The 24826-nt window shown below is 45.7% G+C and overlaps 1 protein-coding gene across 1 annotated transcript in view; it reads right to left on the reverse strand.

The window, feature by feature from the left end:
• The window catches only part of MARCHF9 (membrane associated ring-CH-type finger 9), a 51630-nt gene that overhangs the window by 12852 nt on the left and 13952 nt on the right, over window positions 1-24826 (reverse strand). Inside the window, exons 2-3 of the mRNA XM_026677382.2 lie at window positions 2101-2256; window positions 124-316 (exon numbers count right to left, since the gene is read on the reverse strand). Of these exons, the coding sequence (XP_026533167.1) occupies window positions 124-316; window positions 2101-2256 (349 nt within the window). The remainder of the gene's footprint in view (window positions 1-123; window positions 317-2100; window positions 2257-24826) is intronic.

A 24826-nucleotide genomic window follows, 5' to 3' on the forward strand; every position in this document is an offset into this window, starting at 1 on the left:
AGAGAAACATGAGGAATTGCCTCTGTCTGCCTGTGGCATCCTCTGTTTGTAAGAAGGGAACAATAACCTTCTCTGGTCATTTTACAAGCGACAGGAGAAGGCTTGGGAAAAGGAAGTTCTCACCTATGCAGACGATATCCATAAAACCGTACATCCCATAGCAGATCTGGAAGAGCAGGTCCTGCCGCTGCCACTTGGCCGAGGGGCTGAGCGATGACCAAATCAGCCAGGAGATGCTGGCAATGAGGAAGAGGGAACCCAGGATGATGGCTGCAATTTGCACCTTTTCAATCACCGTCAGGGAAATTGCCTGCCACTGCAAAGGAGAAAACAAACCAAAAGGGTTGATCTTGGGGTGACTATTCTTGTGGAGTTGATGGCAGTCCCTACCCAATAGGACTGAGAGGGCCACATCTGAAGATCCCCCTTCATCACAGAGACGATGCAAGTCACCTCTGGTATTAGCGGAATAAATCTAATGTTACTTTCTCTCCTATCTTAGCTGCAAGTTCTCTTCGTGTTCCTTCTTTTTGTAGTAAAGTGGGAGAGGCAGCAGCCCACCAGAGATTGCTGAAGCACCATCTCAGCATCCATCACTGGGAGTACAAAGACATCCGGCCACATCTTGAGAGCCACCAATTCTTTATTCTTCCCTGTCATAACTCAACCCCCTGTCAAGTTAAAAAGCATTAATTCTAGCATCGGAGGGTGGCTTTTTTTGCATAAAAGGGAGAGCATGCAGGTGTGTAGAGTTGATAAGGAAGTCACACAAGTTTCACTCTTATCCATCCCCAAGGGTGTGTTTGGATCATCCGATCATTTGGAAGGTTAGTCTGTGTCCATGAGATGTTGTGGCTTTTGTCGTTGGGGGTGGGTGGGAGGGGTGTGACACCATTAGGTTTAAGTGTGGGTTAAGATCTGGGTTTGCACATATTGTTTGTTTAGTTTTTCAGGTTCTGTTAGCTGTTCAGAATCACTGTGGTGAGTTGGGCAGCCACACAAAATACCTAAATAAATCAATACATCGTATTTGCAAGGTAAATTGTTGCTCGGTCTCCTTTAGTCCACTTTCAGTGCTAGAACCCACGGCTGAAACTCCCACATTCTATGTATGTATGTATGTATGTATGTATGTATGTATGTATGTATGTATGTATGCATGTATGCATGTATGTATATAAACTTTTACAGTTCCTTCCATGAGGAAGGAGCAGGTTAGGGAGAGAGGAAGCGGCTCCTCTATGAACAGCTTGTCCCTGGAGTTAAGGACAAGGATTGACGTTGCCAAGCAAACTGTCCGCCTGTGCATGACTCAGGACCAATTCATTTCTTTTGTCACTGGCAGAGTCACCACTATGCGACTTATTCGCCTGTCACTTGGTAGTTTTCCCTTTCCGTTCACCCCCTTACATGGAGCTGGAATTCACCAGACGAGAGGCTGTACAGAGAGAGAACCGAGCACCCCAAGTTGAAGGAGACGGTTATGCTACATCGTGACCCTCCCCAGAATAAAAATAAATAAAGGTTACGTATGAGACTTTTCCATCCTAAATGTTGTCTGCCAGATTATGTTGCACTTGCAGAAGGGAACAAGGGAAGGCGGGCAAGATATCTCTTGATCTGCCAAGATCCCTTTCAGCGTGACACTCCTGGCAGAGGTCACCCAACTGCCTCTGCTGATGTGTTTGGAGCGAATGACAACTCCACAGCGGAACCTGCTCCCTCTGGGCAGTTCCTCCAGGAGCATTTCGGGCTGCTAAGGCTAGAGTATATGGGTGGAGAAACAAAAGAAGACAAGAGGGAAGGGGGATGTGCCTCCAAGAACGCAGGCATTTCTGGGGAACCTTCTCATCTGCCCCATATCTCAGAGGGGGGACAGATGGAGTCATAATTGAATGTGATAGTAGCCGTGTGTGTGTGTACATGTGTGTGTACATGTGCGTGCATGTGTGAGAGGAGGAGGAGGAGAAGGAGGAGGAGGAGAAAGATTATGTAAGACACATGGGCAAGAGGCACCATGTCTACCATCCTCTGCTCTTGACTCCTCTATTTCCCCTTCCAGCCACTATTCCTAAAGCTCAGTCACCAGGCAAGGCTTACCTGCAATGGATTCTTTGTGCTAATGGCTAAGACCTGGTACTTGAAGTAGCACAGCTCACAGCTCCAGGAGCCCCTTTCACTGATCCAGCGAATCAAGCAAGGCTGGTGGGTGCAGCGGACGGAACCATCACAGCGACAGGGGCTGAGCAGCTCCCCCTGCAAGAAAAGAGAGTTGGAAGAATCACATTAAAGCAGGGAATCCTTTACTGCTTCCAGCAGAGGAACAGACTCTATGGTCTCTGGCTGGATAACAATGATCCAGGCTAGCTGGGGGTAATGGGTATTGGTATCTGACGCCATCTGCAAAACTATCGTTCCTTATTCCTAACCTATACCCTATCCTCCCAGTCTTGGATGATGATGATGATAATAATAATAATAATAATAATAATAATAATAATAATAATAATCCTTCTTACTGGGATCTGCTCGCATAATCCGTCGATACATCACACAATCCTAAGTGCTTGAGAAGTGTTCAACTAGTGATTTGTGATATGAAGCCCAGCATAGTTATCTCATTTGCTGTGTACACTGTCATTTTTTGTGTATTATAATAATAATAATAATAATGGTGGTGGTGGTGGTGATGATGATGTCACAAAGAGGAGGGGGATCAACTTATTTTCCAAAGCACCAGAAGGCAAGACAAGAAGCAATGGATGGAAACTAATCAAGGAGAGAAGCAACCTAAAACTAAGGAGAAACTTCCTAAGAGTGAGAACAATTAACCAGTGGGACAGCTTTCCTTCAGAAGTTGTGGGTGCTTCATCACTGGAGGTTTTTAAGAAGAGACTGGGTCGCCCCCTGTCTGAAATGGCATAGGGTCTCCTGCTTGAGCAGGGGGGTGGACTAGAAGACCTCCAAGGTCCCTCCCAGCTCGATTCTGATTGATAGATCTCCCATCATGCCAAGAACACCCAACCGGAGCAAACAATCCCCTCAAAAGCCCACTCAAGAGAATTCTGGGTAAGAAGGCCCATCTCTAGGCTAGCTGTCCATTAGCCCCGTTTCATTATTTTTAAAAAATGGCTTGTTAGTTCTACCTGCTTAATGTGCTGCTGGGCAAACCAGAAGAGCAATTAGCATCAATATTTCAGACCCGCTTGCAGGAAGTATTAATGATGTGTTATGGATATGAGCCTCGGAAAGGAAATTGCTGTGGGCTCCTGTCAAATGGACGACCGGCAACGCAGAGGTCAGCAAGAGTCCTCTCACATCCTGTTTCAGATACGACTGATCACCTAATGAATCCCATTACTCTGAGCATAGCAACAGAGGGAAGACCAGGTACAAACGACCGGAAGACACTGATCGGGGTCACCTGTTTGCAGGGATGGGCTGCTGGGGATTCTCAGGGGTTCGGGAGAGCCCCTAAGATTATGTGGAGTTTGAAGAACCCCCAAATCTCACTCCTGGCTTGCCCCGCCCAACCCACCCCTCCCAGGAGTCCCCACGGCAGTGGCCCATTTTGGATGCAGGTGAGTGCAGAATGCACACAGAGGCTCAGGGGAGGGCAAAAAACGGGCCTCCCGGAAGTTCAGGAAGGCCAGAAATGGGTTTGTTTCCGGCTTCCAGAGAGCCTCTGGAGCCCGGGGAGGCCCTTTTCACCCTCCTGGAGGCTCAAGGAAAGCCACTAGAGCCCTGAGCGGGCAAAAATGCCCCCTTCCTGCCGTGGTGCAGGAGGCTGACTAGGCCACACTCACCACGGCCACGTTCACCCAGCAACCGGGCAGAGAACCCGTTGCTAAAATTTTTGAAGCCCACCCCTGCCTGTTTGTAAAGTAAAAATCAGACACACGCACATATTCACACACTTTATTTACTTAAAGATGCTGGGCATTTTTACTTTGAAAGGAAAACAGAAGTAATGGGCTTCTGCCCACGCTGCATTCTGTACCGGCATCCTGCTGAAAAATACCTCCCAACGTATGAACACAGAGAGAGATACAACAGTAGTCGAAGGACTTCAAAATTTAAGGAGACCGGTGTAGAAATGACAGATTTTATTGGGGAATGACTTCACGGGTTGGCCTTTGGGTACCGCACCAATGATCACACACACGTATGCAGAGTTTATGAATGTTGTCCACCATAATAACAGATAACAGAAATGAGGCGGAAAAATAATAATTTAAATTAGAATCATGTTTTACGGTACATGCTTTGAAGGGAGAAAAAGACACACACACACACACCCCTTTCAGAGCCACAAACTATTGGAAAGAAAAGCATCAATGAATTACTACGACTTTTTGCCCCAGCATGCCTTACTAATGCGTATCTCCCTGCCGGAGTGGGCGGAGGGCGTCTGGCTTCCTGGATCCGCCTCGCCTCGCTCCGCCGCCGAGGCGCAGCCTAGCTCTTCCCAGGCCCGCCGCCGCGCAGCGGGGGGGGGGGGGGGGCCGGGGGGGGGGGGGGGGGGGGGGGGGGGGGGGGGGGGGGGGGGGGGGGGGGGGGGGGGGGATTTGCCCTTGGGGGGGATTGACGAAAGTCTAGGCTCCTGGACTGCTTTAGATAAATAGGAAGATGAGGGGCAGGATAAAGGGGAACAAGATATGGAAAGAGAAGGGTGGGGGGTATATATTTCCATTTGTCAACAGGGTGAGGAGTTAAAAGCTTCAGGTCAGATGAGCAATTGCTGTTTCAGGCACCACAGGACAGTATAGTCATAACACAGGTGAAGTCTCATTGGTTCTTAGGTAGAATATGAATTCCATATGCAATCATACACCGTAACAGTACAAGATTGTAGTGCTGCAACTTGTCTACACTATGAACTAACTCTGGCTTCTCATGAGGTGCACAGTGCCATGATATGTTAAACCCGTGAGGCACCTCAGAGGTCTTGGCTTTGAATGGACCTTCAATGAAGCACCCCTTTGAATCAGGATCTGTCTTTATTACGGTCACAGACAGCACAAAAGTTAAGCATTCAAATAAATACATTCTCTAAAAATTATTAGAAAATAACTAAGCAAAGTAGTAATACGAATAAGGATCTTTAGTTCTTTAGGTGTGTTTTTTTCTTATCATTGCCGCAGCACAAAATTTTGCTTCTGCATGACTAGATTTGAATCCTGAAGGAGATGGTTTGCGTACAAATTATCTGATCTCCCTAGAAATCTCTCTAATAGAGGGAGAAGATATGTTGATCTGATGTCCCTGTAGTATTTGCAGCATGTTCTGTCGTAGGCCTCCCCCAAAAGCACTAAGTCAATTCTGAGTCCTGGCAAAAACCTCTTTATTTACATTAATGTGAATTTATTTCATTCACAGTCAGCCAACGGCTTGGCAAACAGTCTTGCAAAGGTAGACTAATTAGCTCAGACCTTTATCAATCCTGGAACACTGCCTGGTAAAATTCCACACTCAGTGCTGACAGGGAAGGGCTGGGTTATACAGACAAATCTTCATGAGGCTAGAACGAACAAATGAACGAATGAGTGAGTTGTTTCCTACAAAAGCCCCCTCCCCTTTTGCTTCTCTTTTAATCCAGATGGGAGGGGCCATTCATCATGCACCTGTGGCCTTACTCTCATGTCGACACTGAGTTCTTAATTGTGCCTTCCTTTTGGCAGCTCTGCGCATGTGCCGTCTGGGAACTGGTTCCAGAAGCCCCCTCACCTCATTGCTGTCTGAGCCCGAAGGCAGCTGATGACTGCCAGCCTGCCCTGGAACCATCTCTGCCTCTGATGCAGAGCCCTAATCCGAGCCTTCCTCAGAGTCCAGGAATGGCTCGGATTCCTCCCCAACCTCCTCATTACTATCCAACTCTGCTGCCAGCTCCACCAGCAGGCCACAACACAGTGTAATAGGACATGTGAGATACCATTGCCACATGTACACATTCGCTCAGCTTTTGGGGTTTTAAGCACCCCTTTGAAGCCATTCTGCCAAGCAAAGTAGCACCCCACTTTTAGGTGTAGTAACAGGGCCATCACAATCAAAGCATCTGCTTGGTTTAACCAAGGTCTGAAGTTGGCAACTCTGCAAAGCAGTGTGGCTGTACACTGTCTAATACGCCTATAGCCATGCATGTTTCTAGCCTAGGTTCTGGAGAATACCTCCTCCTGTTCATTCATGAAGGATGATGGCTACTGGTGGCTATTAGAAAGATGGTTACATATTATGTACATACATATTACATACATACATATTAGCCATACATATTACATACATATATACATATTACACATTAGCATACATACATATTATACATTAGCTATCATTCTGCTAAACAAATAATTCCCTCAACACTGTCCAACTATTTACTAAGTCTGCATTACTATAACCGTGTTTCTCCAACAATATGGCTTCCACCAATAGGCAGGCCCAGCATGATTTCTAGGCATGAGGTAAAATTAAGCCCCACCCCCAAAATTTAGGCCTATTTAAACCATGCGTTTCTCCACCATTTCTCACATAGTTCGCTAGAACTACACGAGGTGAAGAGAAATGGGAAGGGAAGGGGGGGAGAAAACTTGCCTTTAGGAGCGCCATGCAGGTAGCCTAGGCTAGAATACCCTGATCTACTACCAATAGAACATCAGCCGATAGAAGCTCCCCAAAGGCAGAGTGACCAGCTGCTTCTATAGGCCGGTAGAAGCGGCTGCCGACTCTGCCTTTGGGGAGCTTCCATCAGCCGATAGAAACGGCCTCATGAGGGGAGCTCGCATTAGTTGTCTTTGAATCTACCAGCGGGGCAGGAGAGAAAGCACAGGCGTATCTGTGTCTGGATGAAAATTGTGAGATGGGAATGGGAGAAAACGCCTTAGCCCAAATGTATTCTTGTTTTGCTTTCTTGCCCATTCTCTGATCAATCTCTCCGGGGCAGCTTTTAGCTTAAAATCGCCCAGGTCTCCCTCAGTTAAAAGAGAGGGGGGGTCTCCAAAGACCATCCTAACCTCCGCCATTTGAGAGGACCAAACTCATTGCTTCTCCAAGTTAGGCCCACAAGTTTTTCAAAAGTTCTTCTGAACGCCTCTGACGTCCGATGAAATCAAGAAATGTCTCGTGATTGAACTCAATCAAAAAAAAAAAAAAAAAAGAACCTGCACCTCGTCGCCAAGTCCCTGGTTTTACGGCTCCTCTCTCGTCCCGAATTATGCCAAAATAAGGGATTCCGAGGCTGGCATTGGTTAATTGGTTAATGACGGGCACTCTTTCAGGCGCTCAGAGAGAGAGAGAGAGAGAGAAAAGGAGGCGTCGCTGAAGTTATCAGACTCCCCCCCAACTGTTAGCAACGCCACCCGTGAGCTGTGGCAGGATTGCCTCGGATCATGTGCAGAGTGCCTTCGCTGTTCAGCTCCCCCCACCACGACTCAAGGTTCATACTAAAATTAGGCCTTTCCAACCAGCCCCTGCAAATATTCGGCCTTCACCAGAGCAATAGAAAAGACGGTTTAGCTTCTCTCCTGCCCTTCTTCACTCCAGTTCCCTCCTGCCCTCCTGTGCCGGCGCGCTCCTTTCACACTCACCCCGCTTCCCGCCGCATTCCTACGAGGACCGCTCCTGCATCTCCTTTCAGGAGCCCGCCCGATCTCCCTTCTAAGGGTAGCCGAGCTCTGCTGCCTCCTCTTCCCTCCCTGGCGCCCCCGCCGCTCCCCAAACCAGCGGCAGCAGCAGGTAAAGGGAGGTCGGCTGCCCTGGGACTTTGGCAGGGTGCCCGAAAAGGTCTGGCCTGGGGAGGGAGGGCGGCAGTGGGAGCCCGCAGATGCTGAGACCTTCCCTCACCAGAAGGGCTTGGCTGACCCGGTGTAGGGACGAGGGCTAGCAGGGGTGGTGTTTGTGTGTGTGTGTGTGTGTGTGTGTGTGTGTGTGAGAGAGAGAGAGAGAGAGAGAGAGAGAGAAACTCAGCTTGCTTCCCTTCTGCTAAGAAAAGTTTGCAGCCGCTCTCCCATGCGCGCTCCCCTCGCCACGCAGCCGTTTCTATCGGCTGATGGAAGCGGCTGGTGACTCTGCCTTTTGGGAGCTTCCATCGGCTGATAGAAACGGCCTCGAGGAGAGTGTGCGTGGGGCGCTCCTGAGAGGAGCACTCTGTGGGCAGCCACGCCTCACCCCAAAGCGGCTGGTGACTCTGCCTTTGGGGAGCTTCCATCAGCTGATAGAAACAGCTTCGTGGCGAGGTGAGTGCGCGTGGGTGCTTGCCCCGAGGCTGCTTCTACCGGCTGATAGAAGCGGCTGGTGACTCTACCTTTGGGGAACTTCCAGTGGCAGCCTCATGGAGAGGTGAGGGCGCATGGGGCACTCTAGGTGGAGGTGTGCGTGGGGGAAGAAATTAAGTCACCCCCGAAAAGACGTCCTAGCCGTTTTTTCGGGGCTCAAAAAAAAATAAGACCCGGCCTTATTTTATGAGAAACACGGTACCATTAACCTTTTCATCACTCCTTATTACCCATCCCCTCCCACTGTATGACTGTAACCTTGTTGCTTGTATCCTTATGATTTATATTGATTGTTTCCTAGTATGATTTGATTGCCTATTTATACCCCATGACTATATTAAATGTTGTATCTTATGATTCTTGACGAATGTATCTTTTTATGTACACTGAGAACATATGCACCAAGACAAATTCCTTGTGTGTCTAACCACATTTAGCCAATAAAGAATTCATTCATGCATGCATTAATGCATTAATGCATGCATGCATTCATTCATCTGCATTTTCAAAACCTCTTAGTACTAGTGGCTGCAAAACATGAGCAGCAGAATCCTGTTGTTGCAGTCTGTAGTGTCTGGTTGGGATTTGGTTAGGAACAAGACAGATGAGACTCCAGTTTGGTTCAACACAACACTGTTTTTTTCTCTTTCTTATTTCTCCTTGTATATTAAAAGAGATCAGGTATGGTCCTATTTTCTGTGTGTGTCTAAGTGTTGGTTACCATCCCATTTTTTATCTGGCAGCTCAAAATGGCATCCATAGGCCTTTGTTCTCCAATTTTATTCCCACACCAATCACTCTGTGAAATCTGTTGACTGGAGAGAGAGAAAATCTGGCTCTAAGCTGCTTCATCAGCTTCTACAGCTGACAGAATGGACTTGGACTATGAATTTCCTTGGTCTCGTCCAATACACTAACCCTCACACTATACTGGCACTCAAAATGTCCTCCACAATAGCGCTTTCCAAGTTGAATGCACCAGTTTGCCTCTGAATTTTACCCGGGTAGTTACAATCTTTCAGGAGTTTCAGGAAGACCCAAAACAGTACCTCTGGATTAACTGACGCTAGTCTTTTTTTAGTGGATTTCATTGGCTTTTTTCAGTGGATATAGTTCCATTGAATTTTATCAGGATCATCACACTTTATCATGATTCTTACTTTATTTTACTTTTAAATTGTAGGTAGTTTCAAAAGTCCACAAAAATACAGCAATGCACAGTACATCTGGATACACCTTTTACAAATAAAATGTCATAATCAAGTGGTGACAAAGCACAGAGATTTTATACTTTCTAAGAAGAAAGAAAATGTTGCAGGGAATCACTCTAAGCAATCTTAGGAAAGCTTCAACTTGATCTGTCTTGGGTGGGAAATACAAAGTGGACATACACTCATAAATTTAAAAACATTTATTAATATAAATTAGAATTCTTAACCCCCTATGAACATCGCTGCCTTTGTCTGAATCCATTCAATACCACACTGATACCTTCCCAGCTGGACAACGGAGAATTATGGCAACGAACACATTTGGAAGGAACCAGCTACAGCTATGCAATACCACTATTTCATGAGCTGCACTGGCTCTTGGTTGGCTTCCACATGACTTTGAATATTGCCTATTGTAGAGGTGACTGTAGAGGTTAGAATGTAGCACTGCAGGCTGCTTCTGCTGACTGTCGGCTGTCAGCAGTTCGATTCTCATCGGCTCAGGATTGACTCAGCCTTCCCTCCTTCCAAGGTTGGTAAATGAGGACCCAGATTGTTGGGGAGGAGGGTTTTAATAAGCTGACTCTGTGAAACCACTTAGAGAGGGCTGTAAAGCACTGTGAAGCGGTATATATAAGTCTAAGTCCTATTGCTATTATACAGAGATGGTTTTGAAAAAAAGATGCAGGCGACAAATGTTAGGTAAACAAGACTCAAGACTGTGTTCATATCAACACTGGTATAAGAGGGGACAAAGGAGGAAAAACCATTAGCCCTTCAAGATTCTGTTATTGTAGCCCAAATCAATAAAGGTCTAGCATTATTTGTGATATTTATCTCCTCAGCTATTTTGCCTTGGATTGCTGACTTCTACAAAGCTCTACATGGTACAGGACTGGGTTATTTGTGGGACTGCCTTTCTCCGATTATCTGCACATTCCAAAGGCATGATTTTTCTATTGCAATTCCTTCCCCCTGGAATTACCTCTCCCACCTTCCAACATACAGGTGATCTTGACCTTGCTCATTTTAGAAAGACTTTAAAAACTCTTCTCCCAATCCCCCGCGGTTTGGGGCCAGGATGATAGGAGATCCTGTCTTGCAAAAGTGTAGTGTTATATTGAGAGTTGCTGATAGTCTCTTAACTGTTGTTGTACTTTTAATTGTAATTGGTTTTTTTAAAAAAGATGTTTGCTGCCCAGAGTCGCATTTAAGTGAGTTTGGCGATGTATAAGTTCATTAGTTAGTTTACTTTATTGTCATTGCACCTCGTACAATCAAACACCATCTTCAGTGCACATCATGACCATGAAAATAAACACAAACACACATCCTTCACCCTTCACACATTGAACCGGAAACCCCCGAGACCACACCAACACTGCACTATACAACAGAATTCAAAAGAGCTGTGATAAAAACTGTTTTTCAGCCTATTTGTCCTTGTTTTTAATATTCTGTACCGCCAGATGTTAATAGTTCAAAAAAAGGGTTCCCAGGATGAGATGGATCTTTGAGAATGTTTTGAACTTTCTTAAGGCAGCGGGAGCTATAAAGCTCTTCCAAAGAGGGGAGAGGGCAACCAATGATCTTCTGGGCAATAACATTAACCCTCTGGAGTGCTTTCCTATCTGCCCCTGTGCAATTGGCAAACCATACAGAGGTGCAGTAAGTTAAGATACTCTCTATGGTGCAGCGGTAGAAGGTCACCAGCAGTTTCTCATTCAGTTGTTGTAAAATTATAAATTATAATTTTTGTTCTTTATTCTTGACCAATTTAATTGTTTGGTCACCACCAGAATATACTAAAAGATCATGCCCTCCTATTTTACAATTGTCCAGAATGAACTCAAAGAAAGTCATCAGTAAGTCATTCCTGTGTGTAGCCCATCGACCATTAGCCATGTTCCTTCTGTCCATGAAATAAGGAAGGTCAGGCTTTCAAGGATGCAGCATAATTCCTAGTATATGTTATATGCAGGGCTGGGCTGCTGGGGGTTCGCAGGGGTTCAAGAGATCCTCTAGCTAAGATTCTGTGCAGTTCAGAGAACCCCCAAATCCCACTCCTGGCTGGCCCCACCCACCCCCTCCCAGGAGTCTCCACGTGGCCCATTTTGGATGCAGGTAAGTGCAGGATAAGCGCGGAGGCTTGGGGAGGGTGAAAAACAGGCCTCCCAGAAGTTTGGGAAGGCCAGAAATGGGCCTCTTTCTGGCTTCCAAAGAGCCTCCGGAGCCTGGGGAGGCCATTTTCACCCTCCCAGAGGCTTGAGGAAAGCCTCCTGAGCCCAGAGAAGACAAAAACACACACACCCCTCATCCTGGTGCAGGAGGCCAACTAGGCCACAACCACCAGGGCCACGCCCACCCAGCAACCGGGCAGAGAACCCTTTGCTAAAAATTTTGAAGCCCACCCCTGGTTGTGTGTCTGATCTGGAACTTGGAATAAGGAAGGCATACTAGATTAGAAACTTCCATTATGCACATTTTTGAATGCACAGTTCAGAGTTGATTGGAAAATCGGCAAGACAAGCTAGCATTGCACTGACCTTACAGATTAGCTGAATCTCAGCATAACTCGAAGTAGCCTTAAGTTCAGAGTAACATGGCCTATGCACAATCCTCCCTTCCAACAGATGGTTCCCACTTGTTACCGATAACTATGGCTTTACTCTACCCAACGATAGGGCCAGCCATGAGAGGGGCATGATGCTTTCTTCCCACAGCACCTGCCACCAACACTGTACAGCTGAACGTATGAGTACAGCTATTGTCATCCAAATAAGTCTTAACTACTTCTCTTGAGGCTGAGGGCAATCTGCATCTAATAAAATCAAATTTAATTAAATGGGAAAGTCAAATGTTACAGTGCAATTTTCATAATTATTCAGCTCATGTCAGGGTTGGTTGCAGAATCCAACTGACAAAACCTCCCACAACCTCTCAGCATTCCCCCCTCCTGCCTCTTAACAAATTATTAAAGCCTCTGGTACAAATCCTAGAGACACAAGAGCCTTTTCACACATTCCTAAGTAGTAAAACTCCAGTTTGTTCCTAAAAATATACCTGACAAGCAGCTGCAGATATCTCTGTGGCTTCCTAATGAATGTATGTTTGCAAACAAGCTTGCCCCTATTTGTTTTTTTTCACACTTTTGTTTCCCCAGGGAAACATCACAGAGAGCCTTTCCCACCTGGCACCTTGTAGATGTGTCAGAACTGCAAACTCTCAAATTCATAGCCAGCCAGCCAGCCCAAGGCACAGACTGTTGCTAAGATGATTAACTTGTGTCTCAGCTTCATACATTTCAGTTGCGGTGATGGTGCCGGCAGTGTTCATGTAAGGGAGTGTTACTATTAGAAGTGTGTAGAGTTTTTTTTTGTTTCCCCCCTCCCCTTCAAAGGATGAAAATCTGTTCTGAATCCCTTGGTTCCATCTCAGGTGTTGAACTTCTATCCAGGGAAGCAAGGAGACTAAACATCCCAAAGCCGCTTTTTTTTTCAAGAGGCAACTGGAGCCATTCTTGGATGAGAAGCGAAACTTCTCCAAAGAAAAGCAAGAAAGTCCAGTTGCCTCTTGAAAAAGCACCTTTGGGACAAGCACGGCCTGGATGACTGAGACTCTCCATAGATATTCAGGGAGACTAAACTTCTTCATATTACACAACTACATAAACATACGAAGAACAGTTGCAGGAACTGGGTATGTCTGGTTTAATGAAAAGAAGGAGTGTGTGTGTGTGTGTGTGTGTGTGTGTGATGAGACATGATAGCAGTGTTCCTATATCTAAGGGGCTGCCACAAAGAAGACCTCACCTGTTCTGCAAAGCCCCTGAAGGCAGGACAAGAAGCAATGGATGGAAACTAAACAAGGAGAGAAGCAACTTAGAATTAAGGAGAAATTTCCTGACAAGTACAACAATTAATCAGTGGAATGCCTTGCCTGAAGAAGTTGTGGCTGCTCCAACGCTGGAATTTTTAAAGAAGAGATTGGACAGCCATTTGTCTGAAATAGTGTAGGGTTTCCTGCCTGAACGGGGTTGGACTAGAAGACCTCCAAGGTCCCTTCCAACTCTGTTATTCTGTATTTCTGTAGGCAAAACTCCAGATGGCCACTAAATGGCAGCAAGGAGACAGAAAAAAAATCTGCTTATCTAGAATTTGGCAACCCGATTCAAATGCTTTTGACAATCGTAGATCAGCACAAGGCAATCCAAATCTGATAGTGACAAAAGTGATTCGAAGTGACAATAAAGTTATTCTAAGTCTAAATCTAAGCCTAAAATAGGCAGGTGGGAGCTGTTCTCAAGGATTGAAGGTTGGTACGTGCTGCTGCCAAGGCAATGGAACTCTAACCCTGCAACGTAACCCTGCTACATTGGAACTCTAACCCTGCCTTTCATAGACTCTGTTTTGGTGATCGTTTTCTTTAATTGAGATAAAATTAAGGCTCTCTCCTACCAGAGGTGAACATTTTTATGCAATGGGGCTCAAACATAGTTACAAAAGAAATGTAAGCGGGCAGGGGAGGAAAAAAAAGGCGAGTAATACAGATAGTCCTTGATCGTTTAGTGATCGTTCAAAGTTACAAGGGCACCAAAAGAGTAACTTGTGACCATTTTTCACACTTATGACCGTTGCAGCATCCCCATGGTCACGTGATTTATATCCGGATGCTTGACAACCGGTTCATATTCACGATAGTTGCAATGTCCCGGGTTCACGAGATTATCTTATTCTGACCATTTGACAGGCAAAGTCAGCGGGGAAGCCACTGTTACTAATTTAACAACCGCAGTGATTCACTTAACAATCGGGGCAAGGAATGTTGTAGCATGGGGCAAACCTCCCTTAACAAATGTCCAACTGAGCAACATAACTGTTGGGCTCCGTTGTGGTCGTACATCAAGGACTGCGTGTAATGTTTTGGGTTCTCACCAGGTCTCCTAAGCAATAAAAAGAATGTAAGACAAGTTTGTACAGGTTTTTTTTGCTAAGGAAAGGGAGAATTAGAACTCAGTAATTCATACACACACACACACACACATACACACACACACACACACACACAGACGCTATATAGGACAGGGGTGTCAAACTCAAGGCCCGGATCTGGCCCATGGGATGCTTAAATCTGGCCTGTGGGGCCGGCCTGGAAATAGCAAAGGATTGGCCCGGGGTGACTCTGCCAGTGGCCACCCTCACCCCATTTTCGGCCTGAATGGCATCTTGGAGCACTCTGCCAGCTAAAATGGCCACAGGGGGGCCCTCCCGAGCCCTCCCGAGCCCCATTTTGGCTGCCAAAGTGCTGCAGGAGGCCATGCAGGCCGAGAATAGGGGCCACGGAGGGGGGGCTTGCTGTACTCCCTGCCAGCAAAGTGCTGCAGGAGGCATCCGTCCCGTCTCACCCCCCGGCCGGCCCGCGGAGAACTACAATGCTGATCCGGCCTTCAAAGAAATCTGGTTTGACACCCGTGATATAGGCTGAGGAGCAGGTATTCTGCAAGAAGGAGGTATTCTGCATTGCTACCCCCATGAAACATCAGGCTTGGCTGCCAAAGTTTTCTCCAACTCTACAAGCTAAACTGGCACTTGGTGGGTTTTTTTTGCCCCCCCCCCCACATCTCACTTTCCAACAGAGTGCAGTTTAAAATAGGCAAGCCAAGTTCATCTGCCTGCTTATTTTTCAGTTCCACGGAAAAGGCCGTGAGCCACTGAAGACCACTGCTGTCCACTCATGACCAAGCCACACACCCAGGTGGACAAACGCACACACCCAGCAGCCTGCCCAGTTCTTCACCAGGAAAGAGAGTGGCTTTCTCTAAGATGATTTTTTTTGGGTAACCCCTTGGTGGAAACACACCTTGGTTCTCTCAAACATCGTCGTCAGTAGCTGCTGAGAAGTAGATGGCAAAGGATGCCTTTTGTGCATTTATATCTGTATGACGATTCACATCAATTGTTCACAGAGCCCATTTTAAACTACGAAATCACTGTGTGGTGATAACCACTTTGCTTAGCTATTTATGACATACTAGTAGGCTCTGGTGGTATAATGGAATCCATTTTACACTACAGGGAAAATTACTCCAATTGCTGCTACTATCAATTTCCACCACTCTTCCACACTCCCCCTTAGTTTCAGCTTCTCGGTGCTCTCCTCCGTCTGCTAAATGCCAACTGGAATTTACCTGCCTCCCAACACAGGTTTACAGGAGAGATGGAAGCTCAAAACCACTGCCACCCTTCTAGGAAGTGCATATGCCAGTGGATGATACTTCTCACTAGAAACTTGTGCCCAGGACATATTTCCCAATTCGTGCCAGGAGCGTTCCATCGGCATGGAGGGATATTGTAATCGGCAATTTCACAGCTAGCTAATTCCTTTTGCTGCTGCCTTGTTCGGCCTCATTTCGATGCGTGTGCTCTGCCTTTCAGTCACAAACTGAATCCACGCACATACATTTACTGAAAAATAATAATAATAATTTCAGGGTTGCTGAAAATAGAAGAGATCTGGAAATATGTCAGAGGCACACAAGATGTGAGTATCTTTGTTGCCCTGCTTAGTTCAGCCGTCCACCTCAGCTTCTGTCTGTCATCGCACCTAGGTGCTAAGGGTATATTAATCTATGGCATATCCAGGGACTTCTATGTTCAACCAAGGACCTTTTAGCTCCTCAAACATGGGAGGCCCACGCTGGGTTAAAACAAAGCACGGACAACGTGCTGAGGCCAATTTAATACCAAGACACCATCACAGATGCCATGTTGACTTGAAGGATGTTGATACATGTAGTCAAATCCTCTCCTCAGATGAAAAATAACCTATTAGGCTAGAATCGCAGGTATCAAAGGCAGGAGAAAACTCTAGAAGATAATTCTGTAGCTCAGAGTTGAACTGTGGAGGCTTTGATGCTCTCTTGGCCGTCTTCTTGCAGATGTTTCATTTCCCAACTAGGTAACGTCTTCAATGTTGAAAGGCAGTGTGGTCTGTTCTAGAAAACAACACCCCCATCAACACCGACAGGGCAAGCCATGAAATATAGAGAGCAAACCTACTCTCTTCTAATACTGAAGGTGTTACCCAGTTGGGTAATAAAACATCTCCAAAAAACAACAACAACCATGCTCGGAGAGCATCAAGGATTCCCCAGAAAACACTAGAGCAGGGGTGTCCAACCTTGGCAACTTTAAGACTTTAAGCTTTGCTGGCTGAGGAATTCTGAGAGTTGAAGTCCACAAGTCTTAAAGTTGCCAAGGTTGGACACCCCTGCACTAGAGGATGGCCTTTAGCTAAATCAGGAGCGTCAAACTCGATTTCATTGAGGGCCGCATCAGGGTTGTGTTTGCCCTCGGGGTGGTGGTGGTGGCAGGCATGGCCAGGGGGCGTGGCCAGCTTGACATCACTTGTGTTGGGGGCACCTGTGGTAGCCAAGTGCTAAGGCAGGATTTCCTTCAGACCTTCCTCCCTCTCGTTATAATCTCCTTCCTTCCTTCCTTCCTTCCTTCCTTCCTTCCTTCCTTCCTTCCTTCCTTCCTTCCTTCCTTCCTTCCTTCCTTCTTCTTTTTCCTTCCCCTTCCTTCTCCTTTCTTCTTCCTTCCCCCCTTTCCTTATCTTTCCTTCCTTGCTCTCTTCCCATCTTTCCTTCTTTTTCTTTGTCTTTCCTATTTTCCTTTCTCCTTCCCTGTCCCTTCTTGGTTGCTCAAATGCAAATGGGGAAACATCTCTCCTTTTGTTTTGTTTTGCTTTTAAGTTTGTTTTGCTAGCCCCCTGCCAGCAAAAATGGAGCGGGGGGAGGGAATGCTGGCACAGAGGCACCGCAGGCCGACCCTATGCTGTTTGCAGGATGGCCTCCTGGGCCAGATCTAAGCACCCCACAGGCCGGATCCGGCCTTGAGTTTAACACCCCTGATCTAGATCGTGCTCTAAAATCCATGCCAAGGGTTCACAATAGGTCCTGGTTTGTCTTAAAGTAAAGCAAGTCCTTTGCCAGTTTCGGCAACCCTTCCAAGTAATCTGGTATTTTTCTCCCCTACATCTGAAGGTGAGACAAGATTGCAGAGGCTCTTCCATGACCCCAAAAGCGAGTCCAAGGCTTTGAACTGGTAATAACCCGTTCAGCTCTTTTAGCCAGCTCCAAAACCAATGATAATAACTCTCTCTGATTCTCCCTTTGAAACCAATATGGGTGGTTTTCAGTCCAGGAAGTAGAAAGAGGCTGGAATCCCGCCGTCCTTGGAATACTCACCTCTAATGATCTAAGTGCTAGAGCCCACTGCAACTACATAGCCAAAAAGGCATTAAGAGTTGTTAACCTAATCCTACGTAGCTTTTTCTCTGGTAATATCACACTACTAACCAGAGCATACAAAACATTTGCTAGACCAATACTCGAATACAGTTCATCAGTCTGGAACCCACACTACGTATCTGATATTAGCACAATTGAGAAAGTCCAGAAATATTTCACAAGAAGAGTCCTCCACTCCTCTACTCGTTGTAGAATACCTTATGCCACCAGACTTGAAATTCTAGAACTAGAAAACCTTGAATTACGCCGTCTTCGGTCTGATTTAAGCATGGTATATAAAATCATACATTGCAATGTCCTACCTGTGAATGAATACTTCAGCTTCAACCATAACAATACAAGAGCACACAATAGATACAAACTCAAAGTTAACCGCACCAAACTTGATTGCAGGAAATACGACTTCAGCAATAGAGTGGTCAATGTTTGGAATACTCTACCCGACTCTGTAGTTTCTTCCCCAAACCCCAAAAACTTTAACCTTAGACTGTCTACTATTGACCTCACCCCTTTCCTAAGAGGTCTGTAGGGGGCGTGCATAAGCGCACCAACGTGCCTACCGTCCCTGTCCTATTGTTTCTCTTATTCTTCTTTTATTTTTCTTATATGTACCCATTTCATGTATTCACAACTATGTATACACTTATACTTATTATCTTGTAAACAATTGGCAAATCAAATAAATAAAATAAATAAATAAAAGTTGGGATGGTGGAAACTTTCAAGCGGGAGGCAAAACCTTGAATCAAAGTCTCAGCCTGTGAGCCCAAAGTGTTGACTTATATTCACTGGCAAAGGAAGCGGGGAGATTCTGAGGGTTCATATCAGTTGATATGGAAAATCCCACCCCCCTTTTTTTTTAGTTCTTGGCAACATGCCCCAAGTAGCATGCCTTTAGTGGCACCAACACTCTCTCTCCCCCTCACCGGAGAGAGAAAAGCAGGCAAGTGAACAGCAAGATTATTTACAAGGATGCTGCCCAAGTCTGCTTTGTCAGTGCCAGGGGTTGGGATTAATTGGAGAAGGAAAAGCAAGTGAGTGCATTTGTTGTTATTTGCTTGCCTAACTGCGAGTGAGGAGCAGCCGCAGGAGAATCCGCTGGCCCCACAACCTGCAAGTTCTGTTGCTGTGTACTGCCTGCCCGTTTCCAGGCCATTCAGACTGACGGCTCCTTTTCCACCAAAGGGGAATTCAGTCTGCCAAATGGTATAATCCATGAGGATCAGTGGTGGGATTCAAATTTTTTTTACTGGTGGTTCTGTGGGCATGGCCTGGTGGGCATGGTGTGGCTTGTTGGGCGTGGCTTAGTGGGTGTGGAAGGGGAAAGGATAATGTAAAATCTCCATTCCCACCCAACTCCAAGGGAAGGTTACTACAAAATCCCCATTCCCTCCCCACCCCACTAACCTGCTTTCCAGCTCCGTTCTCCTGTGCAGGGCAACAAAAGAAGACCCAGCCAATCAGCTGGGACTCGGGAGGCAGAGAATAGATGGGGGCAGGGCCAGTCAGAGGTGGTATTTGCCGGTTCTCCAAACTACTCAAAACTTCTGCTCCCAGTTCTCCACAACTGGTCAGAACCTGCTGAATGCCACCTCTGATGAGGATCTCCCAACAAAGACTTTTGCTACCATGGCCTCCTGTAATTAGTGGCACACTCCCACACTTAATATAGGGGCTGTCAAACTCGATTTCGTTGAGGGCCGCTGTTGTGGTTCGCCAGCAACCTGTGCAGATGGCAGCAGAATCGGACAGTGGGGAAGAACAGGGACCAATCCGGGAGTCTGGGGAGGACTCGAACGAGGGTCCTGTGTCCGATACAAAGATGGGGCCAAGACCATCTGGGAGTTACGTGCTGACTCCAGAGCCTCCAGAATCTGGCAGCAGCGAGGTGGAGGAACAAGGGGAGCCTGTTCCCAGTGCGCGTGTGCGCAGAGCTGCCAGAAGGCAAGAGCAGCTAAGACAAAAGGGGTGACTCGTGAGTAACGCTAGAGGTGATTGCCCCTCCCATAAGGTATAAAGGAAGTGCAAAGGTAGGAAAACCTTGGCAGGAAGTAACGTCGTTCGCTCTGATCGGTTTGAACTCTGAAAACTCCCTGTTTAATTTGTTCTCCGTTTTTGGTTTTGGAAGACTAATTGAGACTTTAGTCATTGGCAGCACTTCAAGTCAGATAAGGTACGTTCTTATCAGAATTCTTCCGAAGAACTTTGGCAGATGTTCCTGGGACTATTTATAACTGGGTTGAAACTCATTCCGGGCTGTGAATGACGATAATTCACAGCCATTGAACTAAAATAAAAGGGTTTGGGATTTCATGTGTGTTTGTTGGTGTCTCAGGAAGCCTTGGTCAGAACAGACGCATTAGGGTTGTGTTTGATTGTGGGGAGGCTGGGGGGGGGCATGGCCGGGGGGGCCGTGACCAGGGTGGGTATAGCCAGCTCGACGTCACTCGGGTTGGGGCACCTGTGGTGGCCCGAGCACTCTGATAGCAAAAACGGGCTCCAGAGGTCCACCTGTGGCCCTCGTGAGCTCTATTTTCAGGTGCGACGGCCTCCTGCAACCCACTGCCAGCGAAAATGGAGGTCAGGAAGGCCGCACACAACCCTCCCGAGCTCCTTTTTTCACTGGCAGTGGCACCGCGGGCCAGTCCTTCGCTGTTTCCAGGGCAGCCCTGCAGGCCAGATCTAAGCACCCCTTGGGTTGGATCTGGCACCCGGTCCTTGAGCTTGAAACCCCTATTTTAATAGAGCCTCGAGTTTCCCCATCTGCAGTTTATGAAATATATTGGCAGACAGCCAAGAAACAGGGATCCTGACTACATGCAAACTTAGCCCAAAATTATGTTAATCTATCTTTTTTAAAAAATGCCACTCCCAGCTTTTCCACAACCATTCTCTTTCTTCCCCAACGTTCTCTTTTAGGAAGAAAAATGGTTCTGTGTTGCTACTACTATATAGAATAAATTACCAAAACCTTAACCAATCCAGTGCCAATCAGCTAGAATCTATCAACAAATTCCAGTCTCTTCCTTATTGCTGTTCTGTTACACCGATTTTGTTCTCATGTTAATGGGCAACACAGCTGTTAGTTAAAAAAAAAAAAAAAGCAATGTGGTTGGCCTCAAGCCACAGTTATATATTCTGTCAATAAATAACCACATTAAAAAAATTATGTTCAATGTTACAGCTGCCAGCAATATATATGCAAGTCTGACAGCTGTACATAGACAGGTTCTTACTGAATTTGGTCTCCTTAATATGTTGCCAAGCCACAGATCTTACGACTTCCACCATACAGATAGTCCTTGGATTGTGATGGCAGCTGGGACTAGGAACTCTTGCCACTAACTGACGCAGTCATAAAGTGGAATGTCACAGGACTGAGTTGTTTACTGATGGCAATTCCAGAAGTTCTGGTTGCCTTTGATAAACGAGACTTTTAACTGAGGATCTCATGTGAGTGCTTGCTACTTCTGACTTCCTGCTGGCTTCCCCATTGACTTTGCTTGTGGGAAACTGGCAGGGAACATCAGAAAGAACAATCACAGAACCATGCTTGTTGTGATGTTGTAATAGTGAGCTGGGTACCGAGAGTGTGGATTACAACCATCTGGCTGAGGGGATGCTGTGATGGTTGGAAATCTAAGGTCTGGTCCTGAGGCCTTCTGTTCAGCCTCATCGTAAGTCTGAACGAATGGTTCAGAATGAATGGTCGCAATCGAAGGACTACCTGTATTGACTAGAATATACTGACCCACTGCAGTAAAGCAATATTGCAGCCCTGCATTTCAGTACTTGCTTGGTAGCCACAGGTGGGAAGGAATTGCATGCAGGATGTAAGAATGAAATTTCATGCAGCCAACATAAAAATCCTCCTCCTCCTCCTCCTCCTCTACTGCAGTTTCTTCAGTCTTGACGAATGTATCTTTTCTTTTATGTATACTGAGAGCATTTGCATCAAGACAAATTCCTTGTGTGTCCAATCACACTTGGCCAATAAAGAATTCTTTTCTATTCTATTTTGCAGTTGTCGTCTTCTTCTTCTTTACATTATAATAATCCTGTGTTACAACATTGTGGTACAATGGATGGAAGTTTAGCCTGATGCTTGGATATTTTTCCTCTTGTACATTTCTCAGCACAATCACACTGTGACTGCTTTAGAATCGGGGAGATCAACAAAATGCAGTGACAATTTCAGAATCAGGTCACCGTCTCAGACCATGCAACAGCAGGTCCTGATAGACCTCACTGAGGATTTGAGAAACGGTGCACATGTAACTTCATGATAGTTAGCCCCTTAAGCAAAGAGCTGTCACTTCAAAGCTCAATACTGTTCCTAGCAAGCTGTTTGGTATTAAATGCATGTTAAATGGTGGTAAAACAAGCTGTCACTCAGTGCTTGTAGTCATATTGCTTCCCTGCCCCTATAGTTTTGTTCTGTGGGACCAAATTCAAAGTCAATTGGAATCATCAACCATACAACGGAAACAAAATACATGGGCAAAGATATGCCAATTGCCTAAGTAAACGAAAACCCAAATGTCCTAGCTTCACTACAGATAGTCCTCCACTTACAACCATTATTGGGGCTGGAACTTCTGTCACTGAGCAATGCAGCTGTTCAATGAGTCATGCCTGATTTTACTTTTTTTTTTTTTTAAGTACAATTTTTCATTCAGTGAATCAACACAATGGTTAAGTGAATCCCACGGGCACTAAGTGAAGCTCGTTTCTCCCATTGACTTTGCTTTGCCATTGACTTTGTCTGAAGCCTGCTGGGAAGGTCCCAGATGATGACCCCATGACCCTTGGGATGCTGCAACTATCCTAAGAGCCGTGGTGGCTCAGTGGTTAGGATGCAGTATTGTAGGCAAAGTCTGCCCAGTGCCAGGAGTTCAATTCCTACTGTCTCAGCCTTCCATCCTTCCGAGGTTGATAAAATGAGGACCCAGATTGTTGGTAGCAATAGGCTGACATTTGCAAATTGCTTAGAGAGGGCTGTAAAGCACTGTGAAGCGGTATATAAGTCTAAATACTATTGCTATAAAAGCACGCCAGTTACCGAATGCCCAAATTTTGATCACGAGGACACTGCAATGATCATAAGCGCGAGTATTAGTCATGAACGCTTTTTTTTTCAGTGGCACTAAAACTTTGAACAGTCGCTAAGTGAATAGTTATAAATTGAGGACTACCTGTAGTCTGTGGAGAAACCAAACTGGATTAGTCTTCTTGAAAACCGTTTTTTTCCCTGCACCTTTTTTTTTTAATGAGAAGACAATAAAGAAATAACTAATAACATATGTTATAATCTCCTTATATGATACATTTGATCCAAAAGTCACCCATAGGTGGCTCATGGAATGTTAATACTGAAGTGCCAAAGCTCAACTCAGCTATCTGAACAGATGTTGTAATTAATTTATAGCTGGGAAAAATACTGCAAAGTTCACCCCTGCATACCTTGGAATGCAGAAAGGTTATACTGTTCACTCATTAATTCCACGGAGTGGCAGCAGCAGCAGCTGCAATTCAATATGTTTTGGAGCTACTAATTGGTGTGGGTTTCAGAAAATTTCCATGTTCGATCTTTTACCGATTTGTGCCTTGTGAGACAAGGGGGATATTACAATTAGCGTAATTAGAAAACTCCACGTTTAGGGGAAATACTTTAGAAAGGTGAGAAATTAATATTGACACTGATATAATCGTGGCAAATGTGGCCTTGATGACAGTAAGTTTCTTGGCGGCCTTAACGTAGTGACCCCACAACCTCCAAATTCCAGAACAAGTGAATAGCAGGATCACAATCCACTGGAAAAGAAAGAATTCTTTCATAGTGGTTGATATGTAAATAAACTCATTAAAAGCCACCATGAAAACTGCATTTGGACGATAGGTGAAAACAAAAGGTCTTACAATCCACAACATAATTTGCAAAGGCCTAAAGCATTCATTACAGAGAAAGCCTGGGTAAAAAAGGAGAAAAGACTATAAAGGAGTGGAGAGAAAGAGAAAGATTATGATGATGACAACGGGGAGGAAAAGAAAGAAAATCAATGAGTTATTGCCAATTCTGACTTCGTCCACTTTAGGCTTCAGATTTGCCCATCCCCGATTTCCTGATTTATGTCCCCAGAGATTTCCATCTCCCTGGAAATTTGGTTCTTGACCTACAAAAGATTTTCCATCTCTCTCTTATTTTTTTTCCCCCCCTTGCTCCTCCAGTTTTGCTTTAACCGTTCTCCTCTATTGTATTCTGATACGGATTATGCTTCCTAACATTTCCCCACTTTTTATTCTCTTACAGCAACAGTGTCCCTGTGGCTTTTCAAGCCAATGTTACCCTCTGGTTTTGTCCTACTTCTCCTTTCTGGCTTAGTTTGGCTGACCTGAACCTGCCCTGAGATTGAGGAAACCGACAGCAAACCGAGGTCCTCCTGGGACTTCACCAAGCAACTTACATGCTCAGATTCTTATTTAAGCCTTGTGATGTTAGCCAAGGAAATAACATGCTCAGATGTCAGGTTTAATGCCCAGGGCATGAAAACGGGTGGCATAGCTGGACCAAGAAAGATGAAGCTTTGGAACCATTTTCTAGATAGGAGGTGTTGGAAGTTAAAACCTACCCCTCTCCTAGGAAAGTGAAATATTTTAGGATATACTAAAGAGGCAGAATATTTCCCCTAAATAGAAAAGTAGAAACTCAGAGAGGCAGAAACTCAGCCCCCATTTTTGCTAATGGGCCATTACTCTGGCCTGGGCCAATCTATTTTACAGAACAAAGATCTACTCCAGGTACAGCCATAATAGGAATTGGCCAAAGCCCTTTTCATTACATCATCATCCAGCAAGGCTCAACCAAGCCTGGAACTCAGGACAGCCTACAGAGTTGCCCCTGCAAGGCCTCATGGGAGTCTGACAACCAATCAGAATGCAATTCAAATCCCAACAGAGGGCATAAAACCAAGGGTCTCTCAGTATCTTGCTCCTTCTTTTCCTTCACCCAACATCTTGAAGCATGTGATCATCCTTTT

Source organism: Notechis scutatus, chromosome 2, assembly GCF_049901735.1.
Source record: "Notechis scutatus isolate UNSWTSFEM ecotype Mainland chromosome 2, rNotScu1.2, whole genome shotgun sequence".
Classification (NCBI taxonomy): domain Eukaryota; kingdom Metazoa; phylum Chordata; class Lepidosauria; order Squamata; family Elapidae; genus Notechis; species Notechis scutatus.